General features: G+C 47.0%; 1 protein-coding gene across 1 annotated transcript in view; it reads left to right on the top strand.

The window, feature by feature from the left end:
* Positions 1-26873, top strand: part of TSHZ3 (teashirt zinc finger homeobox 3) — an 89880-nt gene extending 63007 nt beyond the window's left edge. The window contains exon 2 of the mRNA XM_007539457.3: positions 22012-26873. Within this exon, the coding sequence (XP_007539519.1) occupies positions 22012-25241 (3230 nt within the window). The 3' untranslated portion in view covers positions 25242-26873. The remainder of the gene's footprint in view (positions 1-22011) is intronic.
* The last annotated feature ends 350 nt before the right edge of the window (positions 26874-27223 follow it).

The raw sequence follows: 27223 nt of genomic DNA, 5'->3' as shown, positions 1-27223 counted from the left end.
AGAAATGCTGACCGGCCTCTTGGTGTCCCATGGAGCTGCCCTGTGACCTTGTACTCTTGTATCCAGCACCAAGGGCAGGAGGTTGCTCTGGCCCAATGCCTTCTGTCCTCCAGCAAGAGCTTCCTGGAGAGAAAGGTTCTGTCCTGCAGATTTCCTGCAAACGGTGCCCAGAGCAGAGCCCTGTCTGCACCCAGGACCTGCTTAAATAAGCAAACAAACGGAAATCCCAGGTTCAATCCCCTGCACCACCATAAATCAGAGGTGCTGAGTGCTCTGGTAATAAAAATAATAAATAAAAGAAGGAAGGAAGGAAGGAAAGAAAGAAAGAAAGAGAAGGAAAGACAGGGAAAGACAAGCAGGCTGAGAGAACGCCTTTTCCATGTCCACAGGCCTTCTGCGTGTAGGTATGCCCAAACAGCCACATGCCGTTGTGAACACAGATGTGAACCTGAAAGATAAAACAGAAATGGGGTGGTCCAGGAGGTGGAGTAGTGGAAGAGCATTGGATTCTCAACTGTGAGGTCCCAAGTCCACTCACCAGCAGCACATGTACCAGAGTGATGTCTGCTTCCTTCTTTCTCACTCCAGTTTTTCATGAATAAATAAATAAATTCTTAAAAGAAAACAAAAAATAAGCAAACAAACAACAACAACAAAGATCCAGTTTCCTTTTGTTCTTTTTAAAATTCCACATTCATGTATATTCATGTGTATGAAATTATGCATTCATGTATCTAAAATTCCATGTTCATGTATATGTGCTCATGGACCTTTTGAAATATACAGAAGAGATTTTTCTCTTTCTCTCTTCCCCTGCCTTACCATACTGCCCAGCGATGGGGCAGGGGTGGAGGGTGTGTGTGTGGGGGGGGGGGGGGCAGGGGTAGAGGCTTTACCTGACACCACAAATCTCACGAAGGAACTAGAGCCATAGATAGGGGTTGTTTCCAAATCCAGGTGTCTTTTCCTTGCCATTTTACTTTAGAGTTTTTTTTTCTATGTGAACCATCAGATAATATACACTTATTTACTGAAAGCAGACTTTTTCTTTTTTTAAATTTTTTATTTATTAAAAGGAAACATTGACAAGACCATAGGATAAGAGGGGTACAACTTCGCACAATTCCCACCACCAGAACTCTGTATCCCATCCCCTTCCCTGATAGCTTTCCCGTTCTCTATCCCTCTGGGAGTATGGACCCAAGATCATTGTGGGATGCAGAAGGTGGAAGGTCTGGCTTCTGTAATTGCTTCCCCACTGAATGTGGGCATTGACAGGTCGATCCATACTCCCAGCCTGCCTCTCTCTTTTCCTAGTAGGGTGGGGCTCTGGGGAACTGGAGCTCCAAGACACATTGGTGGGGTTGTCTGTCCAGGGAAGTCTGGTCAGCATCATGCTGGTATCTGGAACCTGTTGGTTGACAAAAGAGTTAACATACAAAGCCAAATTGTTGACCAATCATGGACCTAAGGGCTCTCATAGTGCAGATGAAGAGTGTGTGTCGGGGGTCCTCCATTTTGTAGATAGTGTGTGTGGCGGGTCCTCCATTTTATAGATAGCAAGTAGGCATATTTTAGTTAAATTCCAAAGTGTCAGGTTTTTTTTTTTTTTTTTTTTTTTCCTTTTTCTTTTTACCCCTGAGCCTGAATTCTGATATGCCAGTGGATCCAAGTTATTGTCTGGGCAGATGATGTCATCTGGCTGGAAAAAGGACCAGAAAACTAAATCAAGGAAGAGAGTAGCTCCCTAGTATGGAAAAGGGGTATAAATATTGTTGACTGTAAACCCCATCAATTTGATGTGATCTGGGGCCCATAATTATCTTAGGAGCCTGTGTGACCACTGTGTCTCTGTAGATCTGAGCTCACATTCTGTGGTCATGAGTAGGAACATTCCAAGCTGCCCCAATACTGACCCATCTTCCTCAGGTGTAGCATAGAGTATGCTGTCCATCCTCTCTTCGGAGGATGGAACATTCTCTACCGTTGTTGATCCAAGTTGAGGGCAAGGTCTTATGGGGGCCTACAGAGGGGTCTGTTTTGTTGTTCCTGATAGAAATGACTGGTAAAAATGGAGAGAGGGATTTATTTGAGTTCTAGGCCCATCAAGTCTGTTTGGGAATCTCAGGACTCCCCGCTTAGGGCCCCAGCTGATGGAATGGCCTGATAGTGACTAAAGAGTCATCCTTAAAGTATGCCAATCTCTTGCCCTTATTCAGGAAAGCAGACTTTTTCATTCAGTTGTAACATACAAAAAGAATACAGGAACTTTGAAGCACATAGGCTGGTGGTATTTTCCTAAGTAAACCCATTCATATAAGCAGAGCCCAGATCCAGATGTGGAAAGGTTCCAGAACCCAGGCTGATTATCTTTTTAACCAGATAGTCACAGATTTGTTCTGTCTGATTTTGAAATCATTATGAATGGATGCTTACTATATGGGGGTTATATTATGTCTCTAAGATCTTATTTATCATTACGTGTGATTTGGGTGAGTGCCGGGTGTATGTTGAAAATGAGTTTGACATGTGCTGCATGAGTGCTGGTGATTCCCAGATGAGTCAGGAAGGTCTATTGACCATGTGACTACCATGTGGGGGCCCAGTGTAGTGAGTAAGTATATGGACTTTGCCGAGTTCAGGGGGAGTATTCTTTTTCTTGGTTTTCCCTTGTTCATAAGATGAAGAGCCTTGTTAGGAACTCTGAGAATCCCATGACTGTGACCATTCTGTGGAGTGCTTCTGCTTTGTGAAAAGGAAAACTAAAAGTGTGTGGGGGTGGGGGGTGGAGGGGTGTCAGAGAGTGCTTAGAGCTGAGTTTGAGAACATAGGAGAAGCAGGTGGTATTTCCACTTGAGGGGCCACTTGACCTGTGTGTCTCTTAGAATCACAGTACTATCCTAACTAAGTGAATCAAGCAGGTGCTGCTGAAAGCATCACTCTGCCAATCCTATGGAGAGGCAGAAGTAGGAAAGCCTGGTTCCTGTTCCTTGTAATGTACAGTGAGAGAGATGGTTCCTGAACTTGGGTAACCATCTGTAAAAACTCTTGAGAGGCAAACACATAAAGAGAGGTACAATCGCTAATGCCAGTAATCATCCCTCCTATTTTTCTAGAATTTAAACATTTTTAAAAAGTATTTTTTCAGCCACTGGCTCCCCACTGAGATCATGGCAGTCACTTTCAGAAACATAGATGGTGAAGGGCTTTCTAAGCCAGAGGAATGAATTTGACCTTCGAAACCAGGTAGGCAGATACAAAAAAAAATAATAATAATTTATTTTTGGAAGTGGTAGAAAGAGGGTTAGGGTTAGCCCAAGGAGTCATAGTCAGGGAAGGGTAGGGTAGGGTAGGGTAGGGTAAGTGTGTGTGTGTGTGTGTGTGTGTGTGTGTGTGTGTGTGTGTGTGTGTGTGTGTTGAAAGGTAAAAATGGAAGTTAAATTGGGGCTTGGCCGTGTGTGTGTGTGTGTGTGTGTTGAAAGGTAAAAATGGAAGTTAAATTGGGGCTTGGCCGTGTGTGTGTGTGTGTGTGTGTGTGTGTGTGTGTGTGTGTGTGTGTTGAAAGGTAAAAATGGAAGTTAAATTGGGGCTTGGCCTATGTGGGAATTTGACTACCTAGGCAATTTCTGTGGATCTGTGATCCTCTAATGCCCTCATGATCTGCAAAGCCAGGACCATCTTACCAAATGTGAGTCAATTCTGTGACTGAACCATTTTCTGTTTAACTTTTTGTTATGAATGCTAAAACCCCTGGAGTATATATTTGGCTTTGTATATCCATTGGGCTAAAAGGATAGGATTTGAAGTGGATGTGTGAATAGATAGATGAGGATGGTGATGGTGACTATCTGGATGAGATGATGAGCTAGATAAACTGTTGTTTCCTTGACGTGTCTCTCAGGGATGGCCTTTACCTTATCCCTGGATAGTTCTCTTGGTGTTCTAGAGAACTGTCAGTAATGCCCAGTGGGACTATGAATTAGACATGCACAGTTCACAGTGGAGAGTTCTGTTGTGATGATAGCCCCTAACACTCCCAGTCTTATGCTTGATTCTTAACCATGGTTTCCCCTGGTTTTTGAGGTCACTGACTGTCCAGTGTTAACTGGACAGGTAACAAGGCTTTGTAGCTGCCTTATTGGGAAGCTGCTACGGCTACACACAGCATCACTCTATCTCCTGGAGCTCCTGTGCTTCAGAGCTGGTCCTCATAAGGCTCTTCTCAACCATTAGCAAAATCGACTATTGCTCGTGTGTGCAATTTGAGCAACTCAGTGCATACCCCTTGCTCGCGATAATATATCCAAGTCTTATTACTGCTCTCTGAAAGTCCACCTAGGTGAAAGAATTTGCTCTTTGGATGAAGTTATTTTTCTAGGATAGTAGATCCATTGAAGGATAGGATCATGGGCATTTGTGGAAGGATGGAGGAAAAGGATATAGGACAAAGGTCCTACGCTTGGGACTCTTTACTCCAGCTACACAGGGAACTTGAAAATTTGCAGAGTTCAAGGAGAGAACTGGAACTGTGACACTGGCAACAAGATTGACTTCCTTCACCTCTCTTGGAGGATTATCCAGATGCCAGAAACCACATTTTACCTGAGAGTCTGACCATCACTGATAACCTAGACCCCTTTAGCCCCACAAGGTCTGACTGATGCAGGCTCTGCCTTGACAGTGTCACCATGGACTAAGGCAACTTCAACAATAAGGCCCTGCTTTGGGGCCCAGGGAGTGAGTGTCTAAATACCCAAGGAGAGTTGGGTGTTGGAAGTTCCACTGCTGCATACTTGGCTCATACAATACATTGGCCTTGTAGACCAAAAAAAGGGGAATAAACCTTGGTATGACACTCAAGGAAGAAGCAACATCCCCACCATCAGCACCCAAAGCTGATATTCTTTATTTATTTCCTTTTTGTTGCCCTTGTTGTTTTTATTGTTGTTATAGTTATTATTGTTGATGTTGTCATTGTTGGACAGGACAGAGAGAAATGGAGAGAGGAGGGGAAGACAAGAGAGGGGAGAGAAAGGTAGACAGACACCTGCAGACCTGCTTCACCTCCTGTGAAGCGACTCCCCTGCAGGTGGGGAGCTGGGGGCTCGAACCAGGATCCTAATGCCGGTCCTTGCGCTTTGTGCCACGTGCGCTTAACCCGCTGTGCTACCGCCTGACTTCCCCAAAGCTGATATTCTAATTAAACTACTCCTTGATATATTTATATTTTACATCATATATTTCTGTGCATGCAGCCAAGAACAAAAGGTTAGATACTAATACCAAACTGGGTATCTATTTCCACTAGTGTCTGAAGATGTATCTAAGGCATTGGTTTTGAATGTGTCTTTGGCACATTCACCTGTGTTGGCATTGAGACCCATCTCGCCACTTGTAGGTCCACCCAGGGGCATGAGTGGGATGGTAGAACTGGAGGAGCTGACTTGCTTTTCTGATCTTGGGGTGGGAGGGAAGTCTCCCAGCTTTCTGGCCTTCTCTTTTGTTTGCACTGTTTCTCCCATGGGGAAGGTTCTAGAAAAGAGGTTGTCCAGGTGGTTGGGCAATGGTGCAGCAGGTTAAGTGCACATGGTGCAAAGCACACAGATTGGTGTTAAGGATCCTGGTTCGAGCCCCTGAATCCCTACCTGCAGGGTAGTCGCTTCACAAGCAGTGTAACAGGTCTACAGGTGTCTTATCTTTCTCTCCCCCTCTGTCTTCCCCTCCTCTCTCCATTTCTCTCTGTCCTGTCCAACAACAACAAAAATAACCACCACAACAATAAACAAAAATGGGGGGAAGCCTCCAGGAGTAGTGGATTTGTACTGCAGGCACAGAGCCCCAGCAATTAATAACCCTGGAGGCAAAAAAAATAAAAAAGAAGAAAAGGAAAGAAAGGAAGGAAGGAAGGAAGGAAGGAAGGAAGGAAGGAAGGAAGGAAGGAGAAAAGAGGTTGTCCAGAGTAACTGGAGATGAACAAGTGAGGTCCTTTGATTGCAACAAAGAGAGTAATGCCTGATGGTGGACAATGGTTGGGGCTTCACTTAGAGGACCAGACCTGGTTCTCCAGAACAGGAGGGAGTTTTCCCCGAACCTGGCTGGCCTTGGTCTCCCATGATGGCTTGAGCAGCCACTGGCCACTCTCGCTCTGCAGGAGGGTCATGTGGTCTCACCCGTGCAGACACCCTTGCCAATCAGCTCCTGCCATGATTTTCTTGGCATGAAAGCGTAGCGGCTTTATTAACACCGTGGTGCCCAGCTGAACAAGCATTCATCTCGCACATTACATCAAATTAACGTGTACAAAATTAATATCTCTGACCTTGCTAGTGGGAAGAACAATCAATCTAGGGGAGGTTGTCATCCCAGTGCAGCCAGCCTTCTGTAGAAGCCTTGGCCATTCCAGCTTCAGCCACCATAAACTCTCCCCCAGTGCTGGACCACACCCTGCCCCCCAACCTTGCACTACTAGTTCCTTTGGCCCAGATTTAGACCTTTGGTGACTCTCTGGTATCTGGAACCTCCTATGTTGTCTCAGGCACTAACCAAGAACAGTTGTCTCTTCCATGTCAAAAGATTTGACTTACGTTACACCAGGTGGGTGACACTTCCTGTCACTTCAGGAAGTGTCACCCACCACAAGTTTTTGGCTGGATTCCAGACTCTTGAGAGCCTGCCAGGAGCACTTCTTCACAGGAAGCAATTCTCCCTCGCCCTCTCTTTCTCTCTTTCCTATTGAATACACTGGGCCAAAGAGCTATCACACTGGGTAGAGTACCTATATTATCATGCACATGACCTAGGTTGAAGCCTTTGCACCACATGGGGAGGTGCTGTGACATCCAAGGGAATTTCAGTGCCCTGGTGCATATTTCTCTCTCTCTCTCTCTCTCTCTCTCTCTCTCTCTCTCTCTCTTTCTCTCCCTCTCTCTCTCTGTCTCTCAATGAAGAATAAAATAAAATAGATTAGTCCGAGCTGTGAAATTGTGAATGTTGTGAATGTGTGAATGAGGCCCTGGTGCTACTCAACTAAGTCTGCCCTTACAGAGACCCAAGACTCAGTCTAGCAGCTGGCCAGTGGTGCACCTGTTGGAGAACGTACATTACACTGCAACAGGATCCAGGTTCAAGCCTCCGGTCCCCAACTTTAGGAGGAAAGCTTCACGTGTGGTGAAGCAGTGATGCAAGTCTGTCTGTCTGTCTGTCTGTCTGTCTCTCTCTCTCCATCTCCCCTTCCCTCTCAAATTCTCTACCAAAACAAATGAATGAACAAATAATAAGTAAATGGCTCACTCTGATCATCTCGCTGTCACCCAGCACCTTTAGCAAGTTCCCCTCTACCCCATCACTCACTCCCTTCTGCCATCTCCTCATCCTCTTGGCACAGAAAGGAGATCCAGCACGGGTGTTGGCCCTTTAAGACCCCTTCTGACAACAACTAGTGGCGTTGATTATGGGTTAGGGTCAGGGTCAGAGCTTGGGGAGCTGCCTAGGGAGTTGTTGTGTGTGTTCATTGCTGCCTCAGGTCAGAGCACCCAACCTGTGTCCTTGCCTCTCACACCCTCTGGGGTTCCTGGAAGCCCGTAGATCTCAGAAGACAGGGAGTTTGCTTTATACCCAAATCAGGTCATGCAGACAGCACAGATGCTTCAGATGTGACCAACCCTTATCTGCCATTGCCACTGTGAAGTGGGTGCCCCATTTGTGCAGAATAGAGACCTGTGCAGAGATGACACAGAGAATGTGGTTTCTAGGGTACTTTGACCAGGTTCTTGGTAAGAAAGAAGGAGGGAAAAGAGCAAGGGAGGAAGGGAGGAAGAGAAAGAGAGAAGAAAAATTGCAGCTGGGTGGTGGTACACATGGTTACGTGTATATTAGCATGCACAAGAACCAGGATTTGAGCCCCCCCCCCAGCTCCCCACCTGCAAGGGGGATGCTTCACGAGGGTGAAGCAGGTCTGCAAGTGTCTCTTTCTCTCCCTCTCTGTTGCTCCCTCTCCTCTCAATTTCTCTCCGTCCTGTCAAAACACAATAGAAGGGGACCAGTGGGTGATTTCACCAGTAGAGCACATATGTCACTATGTACGAGGACCAGGATTCAAGCCTTTGGTCCCTGTCTGCAGGAGGGAAGCTTCATGAGTGGAAAACTTCATGAGCAGTGCTGCAAGGGTCTCTCTCTCTCTCTCTCTCTCTCTCTCTCTCTCTCTCTCTGTGTCTATCTCCCTCTCTCTGTGTGTGTGTGTGTGTGTGTGTGTGTGTGTGTGTGTGTCTGTCTGTCTGTCTGTCTGTCTGTCTGTCTGTCTCTGTCTCCCTCTTCCTGTCTCATAAGTAACCACCAGGAATGGTAGAGTCATCTAAGCACTGAACCCCAGTGATAACCTTGGTAGCAAAAAAAAAAAAGGAAAGGAAAATTAGAGGGGAGGATCAAGTCCAGAATCCCAGCTAGGATGCCTCTCGCCCCTGTAGGGTGCTCTTTGCATGTTCTCCCACTGTGTGGGGGTGAGGACACCCATCAGAGCGGGTGGGAGCACTCACGGAGCAGGAGGTAGCAAAGGGCTCCCTGACCTGCCTCCAGAGTGGGGCATATCAGTGGCCCTCAGTCCTACCATGAAGCACAAGCCCATCTGCAGTAGCGTGTCTTTATTCATAGTATCCTTTTTACCTGGAGGAGTCCTTGATAGGCCCTTGTTATTACTCCCTGGACTGTTCTGCATCTGGAAGGGGTATCTGCCGCCCCATTTCTCCCCTTCACCGGAGAAGGGACTAGAATTCAGAGATCTGGTCACATGACCCTCATGGGGCAGAACAGGAGCCCTGCCTCAAGAGTCTCATTCTGTGACAGTACACAGATAGCCCCCCCACCCCCCATGTACAGTATTCAGAAGTCCCAGCAGGCCCTCTCAACATCTGAGCCATCTTGCTTAGGCCAGCTCTACTGTCACACAGCTGGCATATCCATTCCAGCTGTTCCCTCTGTGACTCCCAGGGCTCTGTTTTTGATGGCACCTAGCGTGTGGGGTGACTGATGGTTGGGTGGGTGCCTACTTTGCCATGTGCATGGCCTAGGTTGAAATCTGACCCCAACCACACTGGAGGAAGCCTTGGAACTGTGGTATTCTTTCCCCATTTCCTCCCTCCCTCTGCTTCTCTCTCACACTCTCTTTCTAGATAGGAAAGAGAAAACTTGAGAAGGGTTGGGGAAACAGAGAGGGAAAGAGAAAGATAGAAATCTGCAGTGGTCAGGGAGATGGTGTAGTGGATAAAGCATTGGTCTGTCAAGTATGAGGTCCTGAGTTCAGTCCCTGACAGCACATATACCAGAGTGATGTCTAGTTCTTTCTCATTAGTAAATGAAAAAAAAAAAAAAAAAAAGAAAGACACCTGTAGACCTCCTTCACTGCTTGTGAAGCAACTCCCCTGCAGGTGGGGAGCTAGGGGCTTGAACCAGGATCCTTGTGCAGGTCCTTGCACTTCATACTATGTGCACTTAGTGCGCCAACCCCAGGCTCCCCCTCTGCTTCTCTTTGCCTAAGAAAAATCAGCCCAGAGCACTGAAGCACTGGAAAAAAGACACACCGACATGATCTAAACATGTTTCTGTGTCTACACACATTCTAGAACAGTGACCATGCTGTCTCCCACACCCCAGGCAGTTGCACTCTCAGTGTGATCTGAAACCCTAGATCTCTGGACTCCCGAGGCTCCCCTGGACAGACTGGGCATTCAAGTGTCCTCCGTCCAGGACAACCTGTGTCTTCTCTGGGCCAGACAGACCTCTGTCCCAGCTATTTCCATTTGTGCCCTGCTTAAATTCTTCTGAAATTTATTTTGTACCCTCCTTAGTCTGGGAGCTCAGGGGCCAATGAGTCAGGCCTGAGTCTCACCCCAAGTAGCTCCCTAGAAACTCGGCTTCTTTATAACAGGACCCCCGGCCCACCACTCTCATCTTTCATGGCTTCTTCTCTCCCTCCCCAACTTTCTCTCATTGTCTTCATCTCTGCTACATCCTTCCTACCTCATAGCACTGTCTACTACCTCCTTTAAAAAATACTTTATTTATTTTATTTTAATGAGACAAAGAGACAGAGAGACCGGGGGTCGGGGGGGGGGGATTTGCTCAGCTCTGGCTTTTGGTGGTGTAAGGCATTGAACCTGAGACCTCAGAGCCTTTCTGAGGCATGAAAATCTTGCTTATATGGCCATTATATTGCATTGTCTCTCAGACCCCTGTCTGTTCCCTCTCTGTCCTATCAGCCCTCCCTTGCTCCTCTCCTGGCCTCTCACGCTGCAGCCCCAACTCCCTTAGTAGAAAGGACTCTCTCCATAGGAGCAGGACCACCACTGGGCTTCCAGGGAAAGCAAAGAACCCTGTAGGATGCTTCAGCCAGCCCAGCATCTTTCTGTGGCTGTGGAGGGATTTGGAGACAGAGAGTCAGAGCTTCAGAACCTTCACTTCAGCCCAGAAAATGCTAAACTCAGCAGGACAGTTTACTTTGAAATGGCTTTTGGAAGCAGGGTGCAGACACACATGCTTTCCTTTCTCCCCACCTTCCACTTCCTCTCAGTGACCCCCAGCCTTCCCTAGCTTCTCTGATTGGGGCATGAAGATCCCCCAACATACACACCCCCTCTCTCTTCCTCTCTCTCTCTCTCATCTCTTCATCATCTCCTCTAGAGAGAGATTCATAAGGGTACAATGAAGGCAATGCCTGTCTGTGAAGAAATGAGTTCCATGCTGCCCCAGTGGACTGTGGTGTATTTATATCAGGTGTGTTGCGTTTTCACCTTTGGTTGAGTTTGTCTAATGACGATAATAAATACAAATGAGGGGGCTGCTGACACCTGCCTTCTGACTGCGGAAGGCCAGCTCTCTTGCTTGGGCCTGCTCACCACCGCTCAGCTGGGGTGGGTGGAGCTCCTGGAAGCATAGGAGGCACTCTGGAGTCTCTGGGTGGGGTCATTTGGACACTCAGTGAGGATGGCAGTGAGGGCTCGGTGCCACACACAGCTTACACCACGTGTGTGAGTGCTCTCCCAGATCAGCCACATCCCCTTTCTCCCTCTTCTGACTAATCCTTTTACCTTGTTGGGACCCCAGTTACCCAGGACCACGCAAGGGAGATCATCTTATCCACCTCCCAGAACTGTGGAGAGACTTGAATGTAGTGAGTGTGAAAATGATCCTGGGACATGCATGAATTTCCCTAGATCCTTGGCTTTATACCTCAGTCACTGTTCTGGGGTGTCAAGGCTATTATCAGCTTGGGAAGCCCCTGTTAAGTGTGAGGGCTTTCATTTCTCACAGACATGTGCTTCTACCTGAGTGTCCCATTTGGCTCTGCTCAAGTTCATCTAGCTGCCCCCAAATGCATCCTTGGCCTTCTTCTGAGGAAGTTGATATCAGTGTTGCTGCTTTAAGCCCTGGCCTGGCATGCCAGGGTGGAGGAGTGGGGCTGTACTGAGGAAGGTAGTGGCCGAAGATATGCAAGAGCTCTGTATCCCATCCCCTCCCCGATAGCTTTCCTATTCTTTATCCCTCTGGGAGTATGGACACAGGGTCATTATGGGGAGCAGAAGGTTGAAGGTCTGGCTTCTGTAATTGGTTCCCCACTGAACATGGGCGTTGACAAGTCAATCCATACTCCCAGCCTGTCTCTTTCTTTCCTTAGTGAGGAAGGGCTCTGGGGAGCGGAGCTCCAGGACACATTGGTGGGGTCATCTGTCCAGGGAAGTCAGGTTGACATCATGTTAGCATCTGGAACCTGGTGGCTGAAAAATGAGTTCTGGTGGTGGGAATTGTGTGGACTTGTAACCCCTCTTATCCTATGGTTTTTGTCAGTGTTTCCTTTTTTTCTAATTTTTTTATTGTTTATTTTCCCTTTTGTTGCCCTTGTTTTTTATTGTTGTAGTTATTACTGTTGTTGATATCGTCTTTGTTGGATAGGACAGAGAGAAATGGAGAGAGGAAGGGAAGACAGAGAGGGGGAGAGAAAGATAGACACCTGCAGACCTGCTTCACTGCTTGTGAAGCAACTCCCCTGCAGGTGGGGAGCTGGGGACTCAAACCGGGGTCCTTAGGCTGGTCCTTGCGCTTTGCACCACGTGCGTTTAACCTGCTGCACTACTGCCCAACCCCCTCAGTATTTCCTTTTTATAAATAATTTGTTTTTTAAAAAAAGGTACTTTTTCAGTGGAGCAACACAAGCAGCTCCAATGATGCTCAGATCTCTAGCCTGACTCTGGCTAGTTCTGCTCTGCCCCTGGGCACTGTTTAGCCACTTTGTGTCTTTGCGTTTGGTTGCAGTGAGAACTACTTCTCCCATGCAGTCTAGTGGCCTCTACCACAGAGCTGGCGGCAAAGGCTTCAGTTTGATTAGTTCCAGCAAAGAGATGATAACTGCATTCTTGCAGAAGGGTGCTGGGTGTGGACACAGCCCAGGGGGAGGGAGGCTTTCTTCTGGGGAGACCACCCACAGGGGTGTCTCCTCCCTTCTGCCCCAGCAGTGAGTAGGCTCTGTCATCTTGCTTCCTCAGAGGCCTGCCCCCCCAACACATCTCCCTGCCCCCCCACCCCTTCACCCCCCCCCCCACACACACACACAGGCAGCCCTGCTGAAAACAACAGCTTACACTTAGAAACAAATCCAGGGGAGGACCTGGGATCAGACCTCAGCACAGCTGCTTTGCTCTGGGGCTGGCCAGAGTCTGGAACCTTCCAGATGTTTGGCAACTATTTAGGAGGTTTAAAGAAGTCACCAGTGGCATGCACTCACTTATCCGTGCTTGCATTCCATGGATATATGTGCAGTGACTACGCCAGGCCAGATGGGAGGGATTTAAGGGATGCTGATGGTGGAAAGCTGATGTCTGCTAGAACATCCCATGATATCTGACCATAAGCTAGAGATCTCAATGGTGTACCCTGTACCAGGAAGGGCAGAGGTGCTAATGAGGCAAAAGTTTGGATCAGAAGAGCCCTACACCTGAATATTCATTCCCTTTGATCTGGGGCCTAGGGAAGTGTATATTAGCTCACCCTCCAATTTTTTTTTAAAATTTTGATTAGTGACTTCATATTAACTTACAAAATTATAAGATAACAGGGGTATAATTCTGCACCGTTCCCAACACCAGAGTTCTGTATCCCCACTCCCTTCCATTGGAAGCTGCAACAGTTCTCCCAAAGTTGCAGATGTGAGTTAGCTATTATTTCTACAACTATCTGTCTATATTTGTATATATTTACCCCCCCATGGTCCTTCCCATGGTCCCCCCCATGGTCCCCCCTATGGTCCTATCTTCTCTTCCTTTCTAAGTCACACCTACACCTATTACTACTTCTAAATGTCCCTCCTTTTTTCCTCTTCTCTCTCTGGGTCCTAATGGAGTTGGGGGTTTAGAGCCCTCTGGCCATCTTCCCCCTCTCACCTCTTAATGGGAGTATGAACCAAAATTTGGGGTGCAGAAGGTGAGAAATCTGGCTTCTGTAATCACAACTCATGGTCACAGATAGGAACATTCTAGGTGTGCCTCATTTTAGGACCAGTATTTCTTGAATGGCAGGGTAGGATGCCCCAGCCTCCCTTCGGAGAGTGGGGAAGACCCTACCATTGCTACTTTATAGGGAAGACAAATTCCTGGAGTGACCCACTGGAGGGATTAATGATGATGATCCTGATGGGAGTGACCGGTGATGGTGGAGAGAAGGAGCTATTAGAGGTCTAGGCCCATCATAACTGTGTGGGGAATCCAAGGATTTCCTGACTAGGCCCCCCAGATGATTTACCCCCCACTTCTTTACACTTACTCTGGGTCTTTCAGCAAGAAATGAAGAGCGAGAGATCTCTCACATTTTGAAAGCTGAAAAATCCCAGTAGAAACAGGGCAACAGAGAAGGACTTTGAGTTGCCATGAGGAACTTGAACTTTATTTATTTCAAGATCTGTTTATGCATTAGCATAAAGAGACAACGAGAGAAAGAGAAAGGGGAAGAGATAGATGGAGAGAACCAGAGCATCATTTTGGTACATGTGATATTAGTGATCGAATTTAGAACCTGAGCTTTCATTTAGTTTAGTTCAGTTTTTTTTTATTATTTTTTATATGTCAGAGAGAAATTAAGGGGGTATGGGGACTTAGGTGGAGAGAGACAGACACCTGCAGCACTGTTTCACCACACATGAAGCCCCCCCCAACTGCAGGTGGGTACCAAGGACTTGAACCTGGGTCCTTGCACATAGTAATATGTATATTCAGCTGGGTTTGCCACCACCCAGCACTGAACCCCATGCCTTTAAGTCCAGTGCTATGTCCTCTGGCCACTTCTCAGGACACAGAAATGTAATCTTTTGTTGGGCATTATGCCCTGCTCCATCCTTGATACTATGGTCTATTTACATAATCATTGTTTTGCCTGAAACCCGTCTTGCCTGCAGGATATTGGTTTATCCCATTGGTTAGATCCTTCTCAACAGCTGCTATGGAAGCTTTCTGCTTTTGCCATCTTTTCTTTTCTCTACCACCTCTCCTAGCCATTTCCTTTTCCCACTTACCACTTCCGGTTAAAGAGATATATAAAGGCATTGTCTCTGATCAATAAAGGCATTGCATTGCGTTCCCACTCAGCCACGAGTTCCTGGTCTCTTCTCTCTCCTCCGTGATGCAACCGGACAATCTTTCTTCCAGTTCCAATGAGGGTGTTCCACAGAGAGCTGGCATGACTGGTTCTCTGGTTTGTAAGGTTCCTCCATAGATGGAAGGGGTTGGGGTCTGCAGTCAGAGACTTTATATGCAGACATATAAAGGTAAGAGATGCAGGTGACTGGCCCATAGGACAATGAGAAGGAATTGATCTGGTTACAAAGGCCATTAATCATCTTATTGCTCAGATGTGACCTTCAGCCAACCTCTTTTCAAAGGAGACAGTGAGTTCTGTTACTCACCTACTATGTGCAAGACCATGAGAATGGAGTTTAGAGCTCCCTGGCCTTAGAGAATGCAGAAAAGAACATAGAGCGAGTTAAATAGCAGCCAAGGATCCAGATGACCGTGCCTATGGTAGGACACGTCCCAAGGCCATGCGTGATGAGCTGTCAGGTCCAAGCATGGATGGTGTCTGTATGTGACTCTCAGAGGAGAAGCACTGGGGTCAGGCTCTCCAGTACCTAGACAGTGCTGGTGACCTCCCCCCCCCCACCAAGCAACCCCACCCTTTTTTTTCTTTTAATTTATAGAGACAGAGAGAGTAAAAGAGGCCAATTGGGGACCAGGCTTGAACCTGGGTCACACACATGGCAAAACAGCACACTATCCAAGGAAGGTTTTGGTAAAGTCATGACATGTGTTTTCTGGTTTTTTGGTGCAAAAATGCATCATGACTTTTCCAACAGCCCGATATTTCTCCACCACTACCACCACCACCACCACCACCACCACCAATGCTCCTCCCTTATCTGATCTGGAACACTGTTCCGGGGTCTAAAAATTCTTCTTTCTGACTAGTCTGGGAGGAAATAGGAGGAAGAGCAGCCTGGACACTTGAGTATCTGCTCCTGAGGGAGTGGCGTACATAGGGAGAGAGTGAAGCAGGGGAACTGCTGTGTGTGTCAGTTCTTTCCCCTGTCTCAGAAACTCTGTTAAAGTAGAGAAACAGAGAAGGGAAGACCTGACTGTAATATTCTGTCTTGTACAAACGGGGAAACGTGAGTCGAGATCATGAAAAGCCACACTGCCCAGATTATAGTGGTACATGGGACCCATATGCATGCTCAGAAAGTATCTGTAGAACTGACTCTCAGCCAGTAGAGAGTCAGAATCAGGCACGTGTGAATCAGGCCAGGTGGTTGAGTAGTGCGCATGTCACAATATGCAAGGACCCAGTTTCCAGCCCTCCCCCCACCCCCCCACCCCCCGCCAGGTTCACAGGTTCGTTCCAGTCTCCCACCTGCAGGGAGAAAGATTTATGAGTGGTGAAGCAGTGCTACAAGTGTGTCTCTGTCTTTCTCCCTATTACCCCTTCCCTCTCAATTTCTGGCTGTCTCTATCCAGATAGATAGATAGATAGATAGATAGATAGATAGACAAATATAAAAAATAAAAATAAACAAAAGATGGCATGTGTGAAGTTCTTGGTTTGACCTCTGTTGCTGCATGTACTGGGGTAGCACTGTGGATTCTCTCTGTGTCGCAAGTGAAACTCTCTGTGTAGGTCCAGGTGGTGGTGTGTCTGGTTTAGTATACATTTTACTATGTAGAAAGACCCAGGTTCAAGTCCCCAGTCCCCACCTGCAGGGGGAATGCTTCATAAGTAGTGCAGCAGGTCTGCAGGTGTCTCTCTTTCTCTCTCCCTCTCTATCTCCATCTCCCTTTTCAATTTTTCTCTGTCCTATTAAAAAAAAAATAGAAAGAAAGAAAGTAAAGTAAAAAAAAAAAAAAAAAAAAAAGGCCACTGGAAGTGGTGGATTGATAGTGCTGGGACCAAGTCCCAGTAATAATCCTGGTGGAATGAAAGAAAAAAAGAAAGGAAGAAAAAAAGAAAAAGAGAGAGAGAGAGAGAAAGAAAGAAATTTTACTGAGAATGGTAAAGACCCTGGAATGGGAATCAGCATAGAGTCATGGAACTTGATATTCTTTGAAGAGCTTTATTTTCTTTTTCTTTTTTTTCCCTAGATTTTATTTATTTAATAATAAGAGGCATGGGAGTTAAGTGCAAGTGGCACAAAGTGCAAGGACCAGCATAAGGATCCTGGTTTGAGACCCAGGCTCCCCACCTACAGGGGAGTCGGTTCACAAGCCGTGAAGCAGGTCTGCAGGTGTCTATCTTTCTCTCCCCATCTGTCTTCCCCTCCTCTCTCCATTTCTCTCTGTCCTATTCAACAACAACATCAATAATAACTAACAAAAAAAACCACAATTTTAAAAAAAAAATAAGAGGAAGGGGAGGGGAGGGGTAGGGAGGGAAAGAGAGCAGAAGGGAAGGGAAGAGGAGGAGAGGGGAGGGGAGGGGGGAGAGAAAGGAAAGAAAGGGAGAGGAAGGGGAGGGGAGGGAGAGGAAGAGAAGAGAGGGGAAGGGTAGGGGAAGGGAGAGGAAGAGAAGGGGGGAGGGGAGGGGAGAGGAAGGGAAGGGAGGGGAAGGGGAAGGGGAGGGGCAAGGAAGAACCAGAGCATCATTCTGTCACAAGCAATGCCAGGGATTAAGCTCATGATTTCATACTTGAGAGTCCAGTGCTTGACCACTGTGTCACTTCACAGCCTGCTAGGATTTCTCTTTCTTTCCTTCCTTCTTTCTTCTTTTTATTTTTTTAATCATTTTTTTTTTATTTGCGATTCATTATAGACTACAGGACTATAAGATTACAATGCTGTAGTTCAACGGGCTTTCTCTGAGCTACTGTCTTCTGTGCCATGAGTCAGACGCCCTGGCCTTCACTTCCAGCTAGCTGGTGTTCTGTGGAGCTTTATGTTGGGGCCATTTCTGGGTTCCTGCCTCTCCCAGACCTGACTCCATGGGAGCTCTCACAAGAACAGAACGTTGATGCTGCAGATAGATGCCTCTCAGAGGGACCTCTCTGGGCCAGAAGGGTATCCTGGGTCACAAGGACTTCTTGTATCTTAACTGCAGAGACACCTTTGTGCTTCCCTCCTCCTTTTCCATAGTTGGTGTTCAAAATGAAACTTCTTTGTTGAAAATCCCTACGTGGGCACCTGTTGCATTGCTGCAGACTCGTTCACTCATCTAGTTATTCTGTTCATCCTGCTCTTACCTGTTTGAGAAGAATATAGACACCTACCCCCCAAACCCCCCCACACTCTGGCCATTCCCTGGGTCCCCCTATTAGGACTACCAGGTGACCTTGTTGGTCAAGGACTTGGGAGGATTCCTGGGACAAGGAACCTCCAGTGCTCTATCATGGACTCTTGCTGGCAAACTTTAGCAGTGGGTCACCCCACTCCCTGACCCAGACCTTCCAGACTATTGGAATATGCCAGGTGGGATTTCCAGAATGGTTCACAAACTGAGGAACGTGCAGGAAGAGTGGAATAGCTTTTATTACTGTCCTTTTTCAGTACTTGCTTTCACTTTTGGCCACCAAAGAACCTCCCTGGGAGTGGCACACCTGGTGGAGTGCACAGGTTACAATGCTCAAAAGGTCAGGGTTCAGGCCTCTGGTCCTTACCTACAAGGGAGAAGCTTCAAAGCTTCATGAGCAGTAAAGCGGTACTGTACCTCCTTCATCATGTCTCTCCCTCTCAATTTTTTCTATCTCTATCTAATAAAGAAGGGAGGGAAATGGGGAGGAGGAGGGGAAGGGGAGGGAGGCAGAGGGGAAGGGAAGGGAGGGGAGGGGATGGGAAGGGGAAGGGAAATGTTGTCATTCTAGACTGTCAGTATAGCTCACCTGGATAGTGTGTCTACTTTGCCATACCCATGATCCAGCTCTGAGGCAGAATCACAGTGCATTGAAGAAATTTTAGCACTGTGATGTCTTCCTGCCTGTCTTCCCTTGTCTGTCTGTCTGTCTATCTATCTGTCTGTCTATCTTATCTATTTTTTAAAATTTTATTCATTTTATTTATTCCCTTTTGTTGCCCTTTTTTTATTGTTCTAGTTATTATTGATGTCGTTGTTGTTGGATAGGACAGAGAGAAATGGAGAGAGGAGGGGAAGACAGAGAGGGGGAGAGAAAGATAGACACCTGCAGACCTGCTTCACCACCTGTGAAGCGACTCCCCTGCAGGTGGGGAGCTGGGGGCTCGAACAGGGATCCTTACACTGGTCCTTGTGCTTTGTGCCACCTGCACTTAACCTGCTGCACTACCTCCTGACTCCCTCTATCTATTTTAAAATGTCATCCCAGAGCAGTAAAGTCCAAGGGATGTGGAAAGAAAGAAAAGAAACAAAACTTTGGACACTGCTGTGTCCCACCTCTCTCTGATAAGCGCCATAGTTTTCATAAAATCTAAGAGACACTTTGGTTACTATATTTTGCAAGTTTGCTTGCTTTTGTTATCTATATTCCACATATGAGTGAAGGCAGCCAGTAGTCTTTCACCTCTTTATTCATTTCACTTAGCGTAATCATCTCCAGTGCCATCCACTGTGTCCCAGAGGATATAATCTGATCTTTCTTAATTTCAGAGTAGTATTCTGTTGAGCAAACATCCCATAACTGTATTATTCAGTCCTCTGTCCTTGGACATTTAGGTTGATTGGTGGTAAAAGGCTGAGTGAATCAAACATACACACATGTATATGAGTATGAAAGTATATCCCTGCAATCTTATAAGTTTGTAAACCACTGGTAAATGAGTAAAAAATATTTTGAAAGAAAGAAAGAAAGAAAGAAAGAAAGAAAGAAAGAAAGAAAGAAAAGGAAATCTTGGCACAAAGCTGGACTTAACGAGTCTTGTTTGAGTTATTTGGTTTTTGTTTGTTCTTTAGTTCTTTTGAGGGAGGGAGGGAAGGGGAGAGAGGAGGGGGGGAGGGAGAGATGTAACCAGAGCACCATCAGCTCTGACATATGGCAATGCTAAGATTAAACCTGGGAACCTCTAAGACTTCAGGCGTGCAGTTTCTGTGATCTAATGTTAAATGATCCCTTCACCCTTGAGCTGTTTCACTGAGGTGTGTATATGTGTTTGGGGGGTGTTATATCTCATTAATGTATGATTTCTCTGCCCCACCCATCTGCTTTTTTACTCAGAGAGAGACATAGAGAGGGTAAGACCCTCCAGTACTGGAGGAAACTCTAGTAATGTTCCAAGACATGAACCTGGGTCACCCACATGGCAAGGCATATGCCCTACCCATCGAACTCTCAGGTCCTTCACTGCTCTTTCATAGTGTGAAATGAATCCAGGGAAAAAAATTTTAAATTTATAAACATACATCTACAAAGATTTTTCTTCTCCTTCTCTTTTCTTTTTCTCCTCCTTCTTCTTCCTCTTCTTCATCTTCTTCTCCATCTCCTTCTTCTTTCTCTTTTTTTTTTTTTGCCACCAGGGTTATCTCTGAGGTTGGATGCCTGCAGGACAATTTGACCTCTCCCTGAGACTTTTTTTTTTATTAGAGGGCAAAAGACAGAAATAGATAAGAGAATGAGACAGAAGAAACGCCTGCTCTATTGCCTGTGCAGCTTTCTCATTGGAACCAAGGACCTGAAACGCACATCCTCAAATACAGTGACTTGCATTCTACAGGGTGAACTACCACCCAGCCCCACAAAACTTTTTAAGAGTTGTTTCGGGGGTTGGGCGGTGGTGGAGTGGGTTAAGCGCACATGGCGCAAAGCTCAGGGACCGGCGTAAAGATCCCAGTTCGAGCCCCTGGCTCCCCACCTGCAGGGGAGTTGCTTCACAGGCGGTGGAGCAGGTCTGCAGGTGTCTATATCTTTCTCTCCCCCCCCTCTGTCTTCCCCTCCTCTCTCCATTTCTCTCTGTCCTATCCAACAACGAACGACATCAACAATGGCAATAATAATAACCACAACGAGGCTACAACAACAAGGGCAACAAAAGGGGGGAAAATGGCTTCCAGGAGCGGTGGATTCATGGTGCAGGCACCGAGCCCAGCAATAACCCTGGAGGAAAAAAAAAAAAAGAGTTGTTTCATATTTATTTATTTATTTATTTATTTATTTTTCTGCTATGCTATTAGCACTGCAGCATTCCAGCCACCTAACTCATGTGGGTCTTTTGAAGCAGACAGGTGTTGAGGCATGACAGGAAGTCATTTCTCTCTCTTTTCCAATTTAAAACTTATATTTAGCAGAGGAATGGCCACACCTACTTGGGAATTCCCAAGATCACTCCATCTCTGGTTTTAGAAGCAGGCAAATCCTGGTAAGAGGTCCATACCTAGTGGAGTCACTTCCTTGTGTCAAATCTTCTAGAAGCCACAGCCACTCAGCCCTGCCCTCCAGCTGCTTGGGAAGTACAGGCTAGAGGTGTAGCCCCAGCTACTTGGCTTCCAGGAAGACAGTATCCCTGTTGGATGCCCAGGAAGCTTATGCTGAGTAAATATTGACAAAGTAGTCTAAAGAGCAAACACTTTGACATTTGTAAGGTCCACTGGAAGGTCTTGTATATATTTATACAGCAGGAATGAGTACCGCATACCAATTTTCCTGAACTTGTTCTGACATAATTCTGCATGGAGTGTGTGTGTGTGTGTGTGTGTGTGTGTGTGTGTGTGTGTGTGCGTGTGCGCGCACGTGTGCGTACGTGCACGCGCACGTACATGCAAAATGGCTGAGCTTACAAGTAGGGGCCAGGGACCAGCCTCTGTGCAGGCCAGTTGGGGGGTCTCCCTTCCCAATTGGAACAAACCAGCCCTTTTCCCTTGGTAGAAAACTTCCTCTAATCATTCATGAGGCCAGGCTTCTTTTTCAGAAGAAAGGAAGAAGAAGAAAAAAAAAACCTATAAACCTTGTTTTTAATTTATTGCAATTGATATACTTTCTTTTGCCTTCGTAAAATTTTTATTGATGTTTTTGTACTTTATATTTATTAAAGATTGAGCCTCAAAAATGTAATGAGTAAAAAATGCTTGCTTAATTTAAATTGTGAATCTGTCTGTTAAGAAATGCATTAGGGGTAGGAGAAGCATAAGACATATTAATTGACAGACAGGAACTGCTGTCTCTGAGGTTGATACAAGTAATTTATTACTTTAGAAATGAATGCCACCTCCAGAATGTGCTTCATTAATTTCAAATTTAGTTTTAATTTCAAGCTGTTGCCCCTTGAGAAGAATAAGGTGGCAAATTATGTTTGAAGAGCAGTTTTTTTTTTTTTTTGCTCCAAAGAAACACCACATTTTAACTATTTAATTTTACAAATAAATGTGCCCATCTACCCTGCTGCCTTTTCCCCAAGAACCAAAAAAATATTCTAGGTAAGAACAGCAGTCACTAACACTGTTGTTTTTTGTTTCCCCCCTTCCCTTCTTTTTTCTCCTCCTTGTCCGCCCCTTTCTGCCCTGCCCATCCCATTCTCCCACCTGTAATCACGACAGCCTATGTCTCAGATGAGTTAAAGGCTGCTGCTCTGGTGGAAGATGATATAGACCCGGAAGAGCGGACAGCAGATGGGGAGCCCTCGGCCAAGTACATGTGCCCGGAGAAGGAGCTCAGTAAGCCCTGCCCCAGCTACCAGAACTCCCCGGCTGCTGAGTTTTCCAGCCACGAAATGGACAGCGAGTCACACATCAGTGAGACCAGTGACCGCATGGCTGACTTTGAAAGCAGCTCCATCAAGAACGAGGAAGAGACCAAGGAGGTGGCGGTCCCCCTGGAAGACACGACGGTGTCAGACAGCCTGGAGCAGATGAAGGCCGTGTACAACAACTTCCTGTCCAACTCTTACTGGTCCAACCTCAACCTCAACCTGCACCAGCCTTCCTCAGAGAAGAACAACGGCAGCAGCAGTAGCAGTAGCAGTAGCAGTAGCAGCTGCGGCAGCGGCAGCTTTGACTGGCACCAGAGTGCCATGGCCAAGACCCTGCAGCAGGTGTCCCAGAGCCGCATGCTGCCTGAGCCCAGCCTCTTCAGCACTGTGCAGCTCTACCGCCAGAGCAGCAAGCTCTACGGCTCCATCTTTACCGGTGCCAGCAAGTTCCGCTGCAAGGACTGCAGTGCAGCCTATGACACCCTGGTGGAGCTGACGGTGCACATGAATGAGACCGGGCACTACCGCGATGACAACCACGAGACCGACAACAACAACCCCAAGCGCTGGTCCAAGCCCCGCAAACGCTCCCTGCTGGAGATGGAAGGGAAGGAGGATGCCCAGAAGGTGTTGAAGTGCATGTACTGCGGCCACTCGTTCGAGTCCCTGCAGGACCTGAGCGTCCACATGATCAAAACGAAACACTACCAAAAAGTGCCTCTGAAGGAACCCGTCACTCCCGTAGCTGCCAAAATCATCCCGGCTACCACTGCTGCCCGGAAGAAAGCATCCCTAGAGCTGGAGCTCCCCAGCTCCCCGGATTCCACTGGCGGGACCCCCAAAGCTGCCATGGTGGACACGAGTGATGTACTTCAGAAGAACTCCAACCCTTACATCACCCCGAATAACCGCTACGGCCACCAGAACGGGGCCAGTTACGCCTGGCACTTTGAGGCCCGCAAGTCCCAGATCCTCAAGTGCATGGAGTGTGGCAGCTCTCACGACACGTTGCAGGAGCTCACAGCCCACATGATGGTCACTGGCCACTTCATCAAGGTCACCAACTCGGCCATGAAGAAGGGGAAGCCCATCATGGAGACGCCCGTCACGCCCACCATCACCACCCTGCTGGATGAGAAGGTGCAGTCCGTGCCCCTGGCCGCCACCACATTCACATCCCCTTCCACCACACCCGCCAGCGTCTCCCCAAAACTTAGCGTGGTGGAGGTCAAGAAAGAAGTAGACAAGGAGAAGGCAATCACGGAGGAGAAGCCTAAGGAGAAGGAGAAGCCGAGCGAAGAGGAAGAGAAGTACGACATCTCTTCCAAGTACCACTACTTGACGGAAAATGACTTAGAAGAGAGCCCCAAGGGGGGCCTGGATATCCTGAAATCCCTCGAAAACACAGTCACATCCGCCATCAACAAGGCCCAGAATGGTACCCCCAGCTGGGGCGGCTACCCCAGCATCCATGCCGCCTACCAGCTCCCCAATATGATGAAGCTATCCCTGGGCTCATCGGGGAAAAGCACCCCCCTGAAGCCCATGTTTGGCAACAGCGAGATGATTTCACCCATGAAAAACCAGACCCTGGTCTCCCCTGCCAGCAGCCAGACCTCACCCATGCCCAAGACCAACTTCCACGCCATGGAGGAGCTGGTGAAGAAAGTCACAGAGAAAGTCGCCAAGGTGGAGGAGAAGATGAAGGAGCCAGAGGGCAAGCTGTCGCCCCCGAAACGGGCCACCCCATCCCCGTGCAGCAGTGAGGTCAGCGAACCCGTCAAGATGGAGGCATCCAGCGACGGCGGCTTCAAAAGCCAGGAGGACAGCCCCAGCCCCCAGCGAGAGGGGAGCAAGGAGGGGAGCCCCCCCGCGGCCGAGCCACTGGAGAACGGCAAAGAGCTGGTGAAGCCCCTGAGCGGCAGCGCCGGGGGCCTGAGCAGCAGCACAGCCATCATCACCGACCACCCTCCCGAGCAGCCCTTTGTGAACCCCCTGAGTGCTCTCCAGTCGGTCATGAACATCCACCTGGGCAAGGCCGCCAAGCCCTCCCTGCCTGCCCTGGACCCCATGAGCATGCTTTTCAAGATGAGCAACAGCCTGGCCGAGAAGGCCGCCGTGGCCACGCCACCGCCCCTGCAGTCCAAGAAGGCTGACCACCTCGACCGCTACTTCTACCATGTCAACAATGACCAGCCCATAGACCTGACAAAAGGGAAGAGTGACAAAGGCTGCTCTCTGGGTTCAGTGCTTTTGTCACCCGCATCCGCGTCCCCGGCAACCTCCTCCTCCACGGTGACAACGGGGAAGACATCTGCCGTGGTATCGTTCATGTCAACCTCGCCACTGCGCGAGAATGCCTTGTCAGATATATCCGATATGCTGAAGAACTTGACAGAGAGCCACACGTCAAAGTCCTCCACTCCTTCCAGCATCTCCGAGAAGTCTGACATTGACGGGGCCACGCTGGAGGAGGCTGAGGAGGCGACACCCGCGCAGAAGAGGAAGGGCCGCCAGTCAAACTGGAACCCCCAGCACCTGCTGATCCTGCAGGCCCAGTTTGCGGCCAGCCTCCGGCAGACATCCGAGGGGAAGTACATCATGTCAGACCTGAGCCCCCAGGAGCGCATGCACATCTCCAGGTTCACCGGGCTCTCCATGACCACTATCAGCCACTGGCTGGCCAATGTGAAATACCAGCTGCGGAGGACAGGTGGAACAAAGTTCCTCAAAAACTTGGACACCGGCCACCCCGTGTTCTTTTGTAATGACTGCGCATCACAAATCAGGACTCCTTCCACGTACATCAGTCACCTAGAGTCACACCTGGGCTTCCGGCTCCGGGACTTGTCCAAACTGTCCACCGAACAGATTAACAATCAGATAGCACAAACCAAGTCGCCCTCAGAGAAACTGGGGACGTCCTCTCCCGAGGAGGACCTGGGGACCTCCTACCAGTGCAAACTGTGCAATCGGACCTTTGCGAGCAAGCATGCCGTGAAACTCCACCTTAGCAAAACGCACGGGAAGTCGCCAGAAGACCACCTCCTGTATGTTTCGGAGCTGGAGAAGCAGTAGCGTTTGCTTTTGATGACAATGACTGTACTTTGCTTTGAGGGAAAACTGTTGCAGGCACCTTAGGGCCCCTCTGTCTTGTTCTTGGCACATGTTCTTATGTTACCTGCAGAGCATCACTCTGGGCTGGACCATTTTTTTGTATAACTGTACAGTGTTTAATAGAGGTGCATACTCAGCTGTTGTTACTGGTAAACTATGAAGGTTAAAACGCAGTGGTAAGTGTTTGGAACTTTGTGTAAATGGGATTTAGTTGTGAGCATCGTCCTGATGCTTCAAGCTGCATGCATTAACAGACAGTTTAATTAAGCATTGATAACAAAAGTCGGGCACACTTTCTCCACACACGGTTGGAGTGTGCTGACGTTTCTCACCCTTTCATCTTTAGCCCTCTGAGTACTTTGAAGCACTTTTGCATTAATTTGGTTAAAAAAAAAGAAAAAGATAATGATAATAATAATTAATAATAATAATGTATGAAGCTCTGTTTTTTTTTAAAAAAAAAAAAAACTCCTTACCAGCTTAGTTATAATACGAACCTCCATTTATGCAGGTCTGCAGGGGTATAACACGCCTTGAAATTTAAAAGAATATTATTTTCACATTGAAACATAGATGTATATATTGTATAGATTTCAGACTCTCTTACGAAAAATGTGATTGTGGTTAAAAATGACCTTTTTTTTTCTGCATTTATAGCAACAGTGTTTTATGTACCTGCTATGCTCTGGGCAGAAGCTGTGCCTATGTATAGTGTATATTTCTTTTTTTTTTTTTTAAGGTCTATGGATTTTTTTTTTTACATGCAAACATTGTAAATTATACAGAAGATACCACAGATAGCATTTATAAAGTATACAGAAACGTTATCTGAAAGCAAAGTATGATTGTTTGTTTTGCTATACAGTACATTTATATTGATAGAAGTTCATGTTTAAATTATACATATTTATTAGCACCATGTTATCATTTGTTTTGAGCAGTCTGAATAAATGAGGCCAGGAAATACATCCGTGGCAGACATCATAACTATTTTGCACATGATTTTTAAAGGTATTTATTAGAAATCAAAGAACATTCAAAAATAAACTCAGTGCTCAAAGGGTTAAGTCTATTTGAAAAGGAAAAAAAAAGGACAAAAAAAAAAAAAGAACTTGTACTGTATTTCCTAAACATTGATAAAGCCTTTAAAATGTTTGTACTGTAATACTTTGCTTAAAAGTCATGAGGCATTCTGTGATACAACCTCTTTCACTTATTTATAAGCCCTCTTGGTTGCTTTTCCTTATTGTAGGATGCCTTTTTATTTCCATTGGTAACTTTCTGTTTTGTTCTTCCTAATTATTCTCCCAAGATCCCACACTGCAGCTTTATCTTTAGGCTTATGAAAGGTAACCCGTGGTTACCGGCTCTCCAAGTGATTCTGTTCTTCTCCATTTTTGGCAGTTAATTTGCAGAAGTAACTGACAGCTGACACCATATGAGAACCTATGTATAAAATATTGGCATGTAAACAGCACAGACACTGTAACACACTCTGTGCCCTGTTTTGTTGTTGACAATGAACCACCATTATGTGACTCTTCATATAACCCTTTTTTCTACGGCAGCATTAAAATTGTCTTTTTGCTATAATTTGGTGTTGCGTTCACAATTATTTCTGAAATGTGCTACGACTAACGAGCACATTAAAATTAAATTGTATGCGATCTGTTTATGACTGAGTTGGTTGCCGTGTCTGCCAGGTGCTGGCAGTCAGAAGCCGCCCGTAAATCAGGAGAGTTTGAGTGAACTTTGTCGTTTGGAAAACAGCGAGCACTGGCTTAGCAGCAGCAGCAGCAGCGGCGGCCTGGGCTGCATTCCCTCTCCAAAGAATAAAAATATAAAGGAAAGGAGGACATTCACAAGAGTTTAGCTGATCTCTGGGAGAACAGAGTGATAGGGTTGAATACTAGGTAGTAGGAATCAAGTCCGGCCTGGTGGCT

The sequence above is a fragment of the Erinaceus europaeus genome, chromosome 2, assembly GCF_950295315.1.
Source record: "Erinaceus europaeus chromosome 2, mEriEur2.1, whole genome shotgun sequence".
Taxonomy (NCBI): Eukaryota; Metazoa; Chordata; class Mammalia; order Eulipotyphla; family Erinaceidae; genus Erinaceus; species Erinaceus europaeus.
The sequence above is the reverse complement of the archived record's forward strand: the minus strand, read 5'-3'. Positions and strand labels throughout refer to the sequence as shown.